At 44.5% G+C, this 12,317-nt stretch overlaps 1 protein-coding gene across 2 annotated transcripts in view; it reads right to left on the bottom strand.

The window, feature by feature from the left end:
- Positions 1–12,317, bottom strand: part of LOC129830072 (kelch domain-containing protein 8B-like) — a 151,800-nt gene that overhangs the window by 35,870 nt on the left and 103,613 nt on the right. For both annotated transcript variants that reach the window (XR_008755489.1, XM_055892272.1), the window contains exon 4: positions 8,425–8,649. Coding sequence is in view for 1 of the 2 variants with exons in the window: in XM_055892272.1 (XP_055748247.1) it covers positions 8,425–8,649 (225 nt within the window). In the remaining variant the exon portion in view is untranslated. The remainder of the gene's footprint in view (positions 1–8,424; positions 8,650–12,317) is intronic.

Raw genomic sequence — 12,317 nt, 5'->3', positions numbered from 1 at the left:
TTAGCTAAATGAGACAGTGCCAGCCAGAACCTGCTGCTGTTGACTCATCTCAGTCAAACTGTTGTGGGCTCCTAGAATATAGTACAGGATGCAAACCTAGCTACAGTAATTCAAACTGCTGTATACTGCCCAATTTCCTTTAGGAGGCCATTGGATTTAGCTGTACGGAACATGATTTCTGACCCCTAGATAATGCTTCTGTAGTCTACACACATCACTGTTCTTTCACTCCCCCCTACTTGCTTCAGTCATAGAAACATTTGACTAGCAGTGCAATGCTCTGTTTGAATATAAATAAGGCCATCGGTTCTATTATCATTATGGCGGAAGAAAATCTATGCTGCAGGGAGTATTTACCCTGTTTGGATGCAGCGTCCAACATATCTGCGGCAATGCAGGTTTACTCGAGTCATTTACTTTTAATCACAGGATTTTTCATTAAAGCAGTCAAATGACTTGTTAAACATGTATCAACATAATTATTATTATCAAGATGCACAAGGAGCATAGTTAATCATTTTAATTGAAATATAATTCCGCCCTAAACTACCTCGAGGAATTTCCACTATTCAGTTGGTGGGAAAGAAATGGTTATAATAATCTGTGCAATTTTCTCAGTCAGAACAACTCTCACGTTCTATTTAAAATATGTTCTTATGATTATAATCTCATTATCACCATTGGGAGTTAACCATGAGACTGAAAGCTGAATAACAAGCATTGATTTTTTCCAGGGAAAATGTCAGCTTCAGAGACATTTTTCTGTTTATTATTTTCACGTCCCATAATTCATTTCAGTTCATTAGTGTGTAATCTGCTTCTCTGTATTATCGGTGAATGGGCATCATGCTGTGAATACTGTATCAGTAGCAACAGATGTAAGGGAGAAATGGAAGGCTATGGAATGGGATTGAGGTTTTGGATTGAGGTTATGTTCTTTGCAGGCCTTTATACACTACAAACACACAGTAGTCGAGAAAGAAAGAAAGGGGAAGTCAGTTTGAGAAGGGGTAAGAAGGTCCCTGGTGACATTAGGGTGTTTTCTGTTGGAAAATCAAAGAGGTTCCTCTCCATCCCTTAGAGGTGGGACTTTGATTGACAGGTCGTCTCTAGGAAACAGCTCTGTCTGAGGGTGGCGCTACCCCATCATGCACCACCAATTGAACTTGAGAGTAAACGGTAACTGTGACGAACCTTTGATTGATAGGAGGGAGACTGGTTCATTTTCTGATTGACAGAGGCATAGAGACTAGCTCCATTTTGATATAGTGATGACTTCTGCCCAGATCTAATCTCTTTATATTTCAGATAAACCTTTTCTTAACTGGAGGCTTTTTGCCGAATCAAACTAGTGGGGAATGCGGAGGTTAAAAACTAGTGTTTGATCATGAGGTGAGGTACCACCTCAAAAGGCAGCCAGTATACAACAGAACATCCTATTTTCTAAGATCTAGAACATAGAATCTATGTAGATCAACCCCTCCCTCCATCGCATCCCATAAGCCCCCACACAAACAGAAGTGTAGACTCACCAGGGACATAGTATGATTTGTGTAGGCCTCTAAGCCCTGTTTGCGCCAAAGGCCTACTCTCATCCCCCTACTCTGCCCTAAGCACCATAACCTACACTAATCACATTAACAGCTGGTTTTCAGTGAGAGAGGAGGGGAGGAGGTGCGTTAAAGGTGGTAGAGACAAACACAGAAAGTAACAGACCCAGATAGGGCATGATATTGAGTGGGATAGAGGGTGTATAGTGTATTCAGCTGCTCTGGTAAAAGTTATTGATTGATCAATTAGCCAGTAGCCATTAAAGTTTGTCAGTACCTCTCCCCGATAACAGCAGAGTGAAAGGGAAGTGTGATGAAGTTGGCCGTTACCTCACGCACATAAGGTTTCTTGAAGTCAGAAACAGTTCCTCAACATTTTGAATTTGTCAATAAATAGATAAATACAGGTTAAAATCAGGCTAAGAGCTAAAATGCTGAAACAACAATTAAAATATCATAAAATCTAGCAAAGATGCTTTCCTCTATCCTTGCTTCCAACTAACGCCTTCTTATTTAACAGCAGTTGGCATCCTATATATTGCATTACCACCCCCAACTGAACTATAGTATAGATCCATTACACTGTGATATAAAAAGGGAACCGGGAACAATAAAAATAAAAATATATATATTTTTAATTACCCTACCAACTAACCCTATACTCATTAAAACCTTATTGCACTACTTTAACCCTCTCTGATCCAAACCCAGGCCGACGACCTGAGAGGACGGGACACTACCACTCAACACACCCTGTCACTCTTCTGAAGTCAAATCTCCTACCCCCAAGAAGTTCTCTGCAGCTGCCACCACAACATCTATTTTCTGTGATTTACGTTCCATCTCTGCGGTACAGTTGATAACCATTGCTATGAATGCTAAAAAGCCAACCTTAATGAAACATATCACTCATTAGCCAATCCCTCTGTTCTGTCACAGAACTACTATTCACAGGGATCCTCCCAGAATCCCTCACCCTTCATCCCTCCTCTACCTTCTTCACTACCTCAGCATACGACACCTTCTGCACTACTCTGACCCTGGCCACCTCAACCTGCCTCTCTCGTACCGGACGCTGCGTCTGCGTCGCACCAAACGGCGGGCGTCACAAACACCAGGAATCTTCAACTGCTCCACCTCCACACTTAACGCCACCCCAGAAATCACTCCCTCCAATGGTGCCCAGTACCTAAGCGTAAAGCAAGATACAGGTCTTTCCCCAAATTGCATCACATGGAGCTCCTGCTCTCTTCAACAGATTTACACCCATCCTCTGCCTCCCTCAGTCTTTTCAACCTCATCTCCCGTTCCCTCCAATCCTCCTCCTTTAACCAATTACCGACTTGTTCTGAAAATGTTCTACTTTTCAAGTCTAAATCTCTTTTTTGCCTCATCAAGGGAAATGCTATGCCCTATACTCGACCTACAGTCGTCCACTATCCCCAGGTCCTTTCCATGATATAGTGGCGGTCCGCAAACAAACGTTTAAGGTGTATGCCGCCACCTACTGTGCTGGAGTGGGTGGTCAATCACGGTTCACAACATTAGCTCCACATTACTAAATCCTCCTCCCTAACTCAGTACTCCTGAGAAAATAAAAAAGAGCCCTACTAACTTCTAAAAGACCCTCCCCCATCTTCCAACTGCCTTTCTCACCCAAACACATATACACCTGTATTCAATCAACTCAAATTGGTGGGAGGGACTTATAATTGCACAATTAGCCATCCGTATTCTACACACATTCCTCACACATTCAATTGACACGCTTAACTGCTGCAGGTGAAATGGTGGAAAACACGTTAACTATGGCAGAATATGACTGAAAACAGGGCATTTTAACATCACTAACAGTCACACACAACATCTTTTAGTGAGGATGTGCCATCATTCTCAGAGGAACTATTAACCAGAGAGGCAGCCAGAGGATAAAAACTCACTCTCCACCCGCGGCCCTCTACAAACCAACCACCATAATGGCTTTTAACATGGCGTCTGGGGGGGTGCTTAAGAGGGAAGGATCTTAATATTGAGTCTTCAATAATAGCTCCTCCATGGGAACTCAATATGATAATTCAGCCATTAACATTAAGCAGATGTGCAGTACTTAACGTGAGACTGGGATGGGAATTCAAATGCATGCATAATAATAGCTATAGAGCACCGGGTCAATTGGCTCCCCTTCATATGGCTGAGTGGCATGTTTCCCAGGCATGGCTGCTCCTTCATATGGCTAAGTGGCATGTTTCCCAGGCTCCTTCATGCGGCTAAGTGGAATGTTTCCCAGGCATGACTGCTCCTTTGTATGGCTGAGTAGCATGTTTCCCAGGCATGGCTGCTCCTTCGTATGGCTGAGTGGCATGTTACCCAGGCATGGCTGTTCCTTCGTATGGCTGAGTGGAATGTTTCCCAGGCATGGCTGCTCCTTCGTATGGCTGAGTGGCATGTTTCTCAGGCATGGCTGCTCCTTCGTATGGTTGAGTGGCATGTTTCCCAGGCATGGCTGCTCCTTCATATGGCTGAGTGGCATCTCACACGTCCCTGCCTTCAATTCATGGTTCGGTTTGATGGAAACTAAAAGGTTTTCTCCAAAAGTAATTTCAACTGAAAGAGTAAGTCAAATATTCCGTTCAACAGTGAAATCATAAAGACATGAATACTCAGTTTAAGCACATGGTCGATAGCCAGTATTGATTGAGGTAAACACTGTGTAGTCAAGAAGGTGTATGGTAAGAGCCAGAGTGGTGGGACGAGTCCCTCTGTCTGTCCCTTCTTCTGCACAGACACCCTATTAGGCTCATAGTCACACATGCTGTCACCCACCAACACACCCACAGGTTTCCTCAGCTCAGTGATACACAGGTGTAAATGGGCAGATAAGAGATGTGTAATTGAGGATATGGCCTGTAAACTGTGTGCTGGTGATTACTGTACATAAAACAAACTGTACATAAAACATAGAGTATATAAAACAAACTGTACATAAAACATACTGTATTATCTCCAGGCTGCACAGTAAGAGGTGAGGTGATAATGGAATTATGGCCACCTCGCTCTCTCTCCAGCTCTCTTACACACACGCACACAACCCACACAGAGGGGGCACACTATGTTCCATTAACTGGACATGCTGTTCTGCCTTGTGCAGCCATTCATTTTCATGATGGGACATTTACATGCAAATTGTCTTGATTAAAACATTTGAGGATGTAAAAATGAACCGGTTACAACCTGTATAACCCTCCTGCTTCATGTAATCAGCCCTAATATATTAGACTCAAATATATTACATTGCAGCACAGTACAATGGAATTTTCTTCACGACAGGCCTATCTTTCATAGCCTGGCTGATGCAACTCACGTGACTCACAGCGCAGGGAGAGCTGAGACACAGGAGGTCTGGACAGGAGGCTATTGTAAATGCAGTATTCGCTCAGAAATCGAGCGGACGCATTGATTGGTTCTCTCAAAAGTTGTATTGATTGGTTCTCTCAAAAGTAACTTTTGAGAGAACCAATCAATGCATCCGCTCAATTTCTGAGCGATTTGAAAATCCAACAGTTATAATGGAAGGGGGCAGCGCTCAGGGCTGTGTGTGGCTGTCCATGTGGGTGTTTGTGTGAGAAAGACACAAAGGAGAACCAATCAGTAAAAAAGCACAGCCCCCTTCATTATCCATGCATCATACCGACAACATCAAGCAGCCTTTCCAGACTCTGAGGTCAGGAGGACTTTGAGTTAGGTGTTAGCCAGACTATATCTTCATGCATTCTCCTACAAAAGAGAAACTCCATGAAATGTGTAACAATGGCAGAACACTGTGCATTGACACCAGTAGGAAGCGTTTAAAAATCCACCAGTTCATTTCTTTACAACAATTTTCTCTTTCTACTATTCACTGCATCGGAACAGACACTTCTAAGATGGAATTTGATGACTATCCTACGAGGCAGAGGGAGATTGAATATAAATGCACTTCGTTGACTGGGCCTGTTTTTGTGCTGCTATTCTATTATCTGTCTGAGGCGATTGCCTGGCCACCATGCCTTGAGTTTACCCCTGGGTCCTAGCAGGGATGCAATGAATGGAAAGGAATTGAGAGGGAGACAGAGCACACTAACCACAAAATCGCTCACCCATAAAGGACACACACGGGATAACACACACATACAGGAGGTCACCTTTTCACTGTGAAAACCTTGGGATGCTTTGTTCTTCAGAATAAATCCATATCTTCAAAAGCCAAATTAAACTAAACCCATCTGGCTTTTAATTTCAGAAACTGCAAAGGTTATACAGTATGCCTTATATCAGGACCGGAAATGCACAGCAGGGAGTATAATATAAAATGTTAATATGGACAGAGAATAAGATTCCCCTCGCACACGCACACAGACACAGACACACACACACACACACACACACGCTGGGCTTAATCCAGAAGTGGAAGGTGAATCATACACAGCACAGTTCTGGAATATCTGTCTCAGTGTACCAGTAAGCTGCTGTAGTAGGAAAACATGTGTGATCAAGACCCTATTCGATGGCTCTGTGACTCAGTAACACCCCAACCCACCTTGCCTGGCCTCAAGCAGGGATATGCTTTCAAAAGTAGTGGAAAGATACAGAAGTGTTTTCTTGGTGGATGTGTTAGGAGAGTAAGTTGAGTGTGTAACAGTAGATAAGGGTTGAGTTGAGTTTATATGACTGAGGTTGATATTACGGATGTATGGGTAGCATATACAGTTGAAGTCGGAAGTACATACACTTTAGCCAAATACATTTAAACTCAGCTTTTCAAAATTCCCTGTCATAGGTCAGTTAGGATCACCACTTTATTTTAAGAATGTGAAACGTCAGAATAATAGCTTTTATTTCTTTCATCACATTCCCAGTGGGTCAGAAGTTTGCATACACTCAATTAGTATTTGGTAGCATTGCACTTTCAATTGTTTACCTTGGGTCATACCTTTTGGGTAGGCCTCCACAAGCTTGCCACAATAAGTTGGGTGAATTTTGGCCCATTCCTTCTGACAGAGCTGGTGTAACTGAGACAGGTTTGTAGGCCTCCTTTCTTCGCACACGCTTTTTTAGTTCTGCCCATAAATTTTATATAGGACTGAGGTCAGGGCTGTGTGATGGCCACTCCAATACCTTGACTTTGTTGTCCTTAAGCCATTTTGCCACAACTTTAGAAGTATGCTTGGGGTCATTGTCCATTTAGAAGACCCATTTGCGACCAAGCTTTAACTTCCTGACTGATGTCTTGAGATGTTACTTCAGCATACCACCCTGCATACCACTGCTGGCTTGCTTCTGAAGCTAAGCAGGGTTGGTCCTGGTCAGTCCCTGGATGGGAGACCAGATGCTGCTGGGAGTTGTGTTGGAGGGCCAGTAGGAGGCACTCTTTCCTCTGGTCTAAAAAATATCCCAATGCCCCAGGGCAGTGATTGGGGACACTGCCCTGTGTAGGGTGCCGTCTTTCGGATGGGACGTTAAACGGGTGTCCTGACTCTCTGAGGTCATTAAAGATCCCATGGCACTTATCGTAAGAGTAGGGGTGTTAACCCCGGTGTCCTGGCTAAATTCCCAATCTGGCCCTCAAACCATCATGGTCACCTAATAATCCCCAGTTTACAATTGGCTCATTCATCCCCCTCCTCTCCCCTGTAACTATTCCCCAGGTCGTTGCTGCAAATGAGAACGTGTTCTCAGTCAACTTACCTGGTAAAATAAAATAAATAAATATCCACATACTTTTCCTCCCCCATGATGCCATCTATTTTGTGAAGTGTACCAGTCCCTCCTGCAGCAAAGCACCCCCACAACATGATGCTGTCACCCCCGTGCTTCACGGTTGGGATGGTGTTCTTCGGCTTGCAAACCTCAAACCTTTGTCCCCATGTACAGTTGCCCCTTTGTCCCCATGTGCAGTTGCAAACCGTAGTCTCGCTTTTTTATGGCGGTTTTGGAGCAGTGGCTTCTTCCTTGCTGAGCGGCCTTTCAGGTTATGTTGATGTAGGACTCGTTTTACTGTGGATATAGATACTTTTGTACCTGTTTCCTCCAGCATCTTCACAAGGTCCTTTGCTGTTGTTCTGGGATTGATTAGCACTCTCCGCACCAAAGTACATTCATCTCTAGGAGACAGAACGCGTCTCCTTCCTGAGCGGTATGACGGATGTGTGGTCCCATGGTGTTTATACTTGCGTACTATTGCTTGTACAGATGAACCTAGCACCTTCAGGCATTTGGAATGAACCAGACTTGTGAAGGTCTATAATTTTTTTGCTGAGGTCTTGGCTGATTTCTTTTGATATTCCCATGATGTCAAGCAAAGAGGCACTGAGTTTGAAGGTAGTTCTTGAAATACATCCACAGGTACACCTCCAATTGACTCAAATGATGTCAATTAGCCTTTCAGAAGCTTCTAAAACCATGACATCATTTTCTGGAATTTCCCAAGCTGTTTAAAGGCACAGTCAACTTAGTGTATGTAAACTTCTGACCCACTGGAATTGTGATACAGTGAATTATAAGTGAAATCATCTGTCTGAAAACAATTGTTGGAAAAATGACTTGTCAAAAATGACTTGCCAAAGCTATAGTTGGTTAAAAAGAAATTTGTGGAGTGCTTGAAAAACGATTTTTAATGACTCCAACCTAAGTGTATGCAAACTTCCGACTTCAACTGTATAGGGCGTGACAGCATGCTGAGCCACATAAGTTCATCTTGCAAGTCTGGCTGATTGAACTAGAGTACTGGAGCCCCAAGACAAGATACATTAGAAATTAACAATAAATATTGTTTTCTTTAATTCTGTGACTGGAGCCCCTGTAAGTATGTGTCTGTGTAAACTCTGAATTGACTCACCCTGTTCTGGGTCGTACTCCTCCACTGTGCTGACAAAGTGTGGTCTGGAGTAGAAGTTGTGGGGGCCAGGCTGCTGGAGCCCTCCCAGGCTGAAGAAGCCCCGCTCGGTGGCAGCACAGCAGGCGAAGGCCCGGCGGCTGGGGATGCAGGGGTAACGCGTCCAACTCTTCATTTCCAGGTCAAAGGCCTCGAAGGCTGTGACAGGAAGCTTGCCCTGACGCCCACCTGCCAGGGAGGAGTGGAGAGGAAGGAGAGAGGGTCAGAAGGAGTGGGCAGCAGGGCATGAGAGAGGAGAGAGGTGAAGGGTCAGAATAGGTGGGAGGGACGAGATGTGAGAGCGAGGGAGAAACAGTTATAAAAAATGAATAATAATAACTAAATAAAAAGAAAAAACGTTGGCACTAAATGGATGGTAGGAAATGGTTAACCTTCATTAGCTGATTCCATATCTGATCGGAGCAGCCAAATATCTTGGGATGTGTTCTCAAATATAAGAGAAAGAGAGTGTGTGTAGTGATGAGTATTCCACTTTGCGTCTGGCTGGCAGTGTGTGTTGTGATGAGTATTCCACTTTGCGTCTGGCTGGCAGTGTGTGTAGTGATGAGTATTCCACTTTGCGTCTGGCTGGCAGTGTGTGTTGTGATGAGTATTCCACTTTGCGTCTGGCTGGCAGTGTGTGTAGTGATGAGTATTCCACTTTGGGTCTGGCTGGCAGTGTGTGTAGTGATGAGTATTCCACTTTGGGTCTGGCTCACAGTGTGTGTAGTGATGAGTATTCCACTTTGGGTCTGGCTGGCAGTGTGTGTAGTGATGAGTATTCCACTTTGGGTCTGGCTCACAGTGTGTGTAGTGATGAGTATTCCACTTTGGTTCTGGCTCACAGTGTGTGTAGTGATGAGTATTCCACTTTGGGTCTGGCTGGCAGTGTGTCTTGTGTTGAGTATTCCACTTAAGGTCTGGCTGGCAGTGTGTGTAGTGATGAGTATTCCACTTTGGGTCTGGCTCACAGTGTGTGTAGTGATGAGTATTCCACTTTGGGTCTGGCTCACAGTGTGTGTAGTGATGAGTATTCCACTTTGGGTCTGGCTGGCAGTGTGTGTAGTGATGAGTATTCCACTTTGGGTCTGGCTGGCAGTGTGTGTAGTGATGAGTATTCCACTTTGGGTCTGGCTGGCAGTGTGTGTAGTGATGAGTATTCCACTTTGGGTCTGGCTGGCAGTGTGTCTTGTGTTGAGTATTCCACTTTGGGTCTGGCTGGCAGTGTGTGTAGTGATGAGTATTCCACTTTGGGTCTGGCTGGCAGTGTGTCTTGTGTTGAGTATTCCACTTTGGGTCTGGCTGGCAGTGTGTCTTGTGTTGAGTATTCCACTTTGGGTCTGGCTGGCAGTGTGTCTTGTGTTGAGTATTCCACTTTGGGTCTGGCTGGCAGTGTGTGTAGTGAAGATCATACACTGTGTCAGTCACTCTGCTATGCTTTTGGACCTGCAAGGTTTGGATCCTATTGGACTTGGGCTAAAGTTTCTATCCGTGTTTGAGTAGACAGTTTGCACTACAGCATGTCAGTGTCAGAGGTTTGATCAGCCTGGACCTGCCAACAGTATTCCCACTGTGATCACACACTGATTGCTGACACAGACACAAAACCTGACATGGCGTACTTCAGGTAATATTCATCTGGTTTTATTCATGGACATCACATGTCACGGTCTGTGTATTCAGTTAGATACAACATTATTATTCATCCAAAGAAAACAAATCAAAGGGAGTAAACAGACACATCCTACTGTAGTCCAATGAGCCAAGAAAAGTGTTTGTGCCTGTTCAATTATACATAACACAGAGTAGAGGGACATTAGATGAGGGCACTGCTTCATTTTTCTAATTGTAAACATTTAATCGATTTACAGTAGGTGCATGTACTATATTGTACAGGGGTGTGGTTGTTATATTGTAATAGTATAACAATGTGATTAGCATAAGGCTAATGAACAGCCCCGGCCCCTCTCCTACTCAGGAAGCTGAAACAAGGGAGTCTGGGAAATGCTCTGTGGAAAATGTCCCATTTACTACACGTCTTCAGTTCAGATCCCTGGTTGTCACACTGCAGTCCAAAAGTATGGGTCTGCTCTGCAGGCTGAGCCTGTTACACCACGCCAGCCAGCACTGTCTGGCAGCCCTGTCTGGCAGCCCTGCGGTCCTCCATCAGTAGACAGAGAGAGAGAATAAAAGACAAGATAGGAGCAAAGAATAGCTACACATTCCGGGCTGTACACCACTCAGAGTAGCAGCTTATGTACAAGATGTTCTCAGAGAGAGTGTATGGAGGGGCTCCGAAAAGCTTCTCACAGTCAAGATGGGCAGTATTCACATACACACCCACTCAGACAGCTTTGATGACAGACCGCCATATTGAACTGAACCTTATACACACTGGGCCGGGTGAGAACTAACAGTCTGGCAGCCTGAAACACAGTCCCATATGCAAGCAAAATCATTCTAGAAACCAATGCCACTTTATGACAGTTCTACCCATATAAGGTAGTCAGCATACTACAATTTCAGCACCAATCTTATTTTGCTTGTACAGTAACGTGTTTGTTTCACATTAAATCATTGAGTTTATGGAGTGCACCGAAAAGGGTACTATATACATGAAAAGGACATCAACATGTAGCTAGAGTACACTATACATTGTGAACACAGGATCCTTCTCCCACACTTCAGTAGGGTGAAATTGATGGGAAGAACCTCGTCCACTTACCCTCAAATCAAATCTTATTAGTCACATGCGTCGAATACAACAGGTGTAGACCTTACAGTGAAATGCTGAATGCAACCAGCGTAGACCTTAAGGTGAAATGCTTACTTACGAGCCCCTAACAAACAATGCAGTTTTAAAAAATACGGATAAGAATAAGAAATAAAAGTAACAAGTAATTAAAGAGCAGCAGTAAAATAACAATAGCGAGACTATATACATGGGGGTACCGATACAGAGTCAATGTGCGGGGGCACCGGTTAGTTGAGGTAGTATGTACATGTAGGTGGAGTTATTAAAATGACTGCATAGATGATAACAGAGAGTAGCAGTGGTGTAAAAGAGGGGGAGGGGGATGTAAATAGTCTGAGTAGCCATTTGATTAGATGTTCAGGAGTCTTATGGCTTGGGGGTAGAAGCTGTTTAGAAGCCTCTTGGACCTAGACTTGGCACCCGGTCCCGCTTACCGTGTGGTAGCAGAGAGAACAGTCTATGACTAGGGTGGCTGGAGTCTTTGACAATTTTTAGGGCTTTTCTGAATGTCAGGAAGCTTGGCCTCGGTGATGTCCTGGGCCGTTCGAACTACGCTCTATAGTGCCTTGCGGTCGGAGGCCGAGCAGTTGTCATACCAGGCAGTGATGCAACCAGTCAGGATAATCTTGATGGTGCAGCTGTAGAACCTTTTGAGGATCTGAGGACCCATGCCAAATCTTTTCAGTCTCCTGAGGGGGAATAGGTTTTGTCGTGCCCACTTAATGATGGTGTTGGAGTCGAGCCTGGCCGTACAGTCATGAGTGAACAGGAAGTACAGGACGGGACTGAGCACGCACCCCTGAGGGGCTCCTGGGTTGAGGATCCGCATGCGGATGTGTTGTTACCCACCCTTACTACCTGGGGGCGGCCCGTCAGGAAGTCCAGGATCCAGTTGCAGAGAGAGATGTTTAGTCCCAGGTTCATTAGCTTATTGATGAGCTTTGAGGGCACTATGGTGTTGAACGCTGAGCTGTAGTCAATGAATAGCTTTCTTCTAGGCAGAGTTCCTCTGTCCTGTGTCTGTGTTCTTTTGCCGATCTTAATCTTTTTATTGGCCAGTCTGAGATATGGCTTTTTCTTTACAAATCTGCCCAGAAGGCCA

Source organism: Salvelinus fontinalis, chromosome 31 (genome assembly GCF_029448725.1).
Source record: "Salvelinus fontinalis isolate EN_2023a chromosome 31, ASM2944872v1, whole genome shotgun sequence".
In the NCBI taxonomy this organism is placed as follows: domain Eukaryota; kingdom Metazoa; phylum Chordata; class Actinopteri; order Salmoniformes; family Salmonidae; genus Salvelinus; species Salvelinus fontinalis.
The sequence above is the reverse complement of the archived record's forward strand: the minus strand, read 5'-3'. Positions and strand labels throughout refer to the sequence as shown.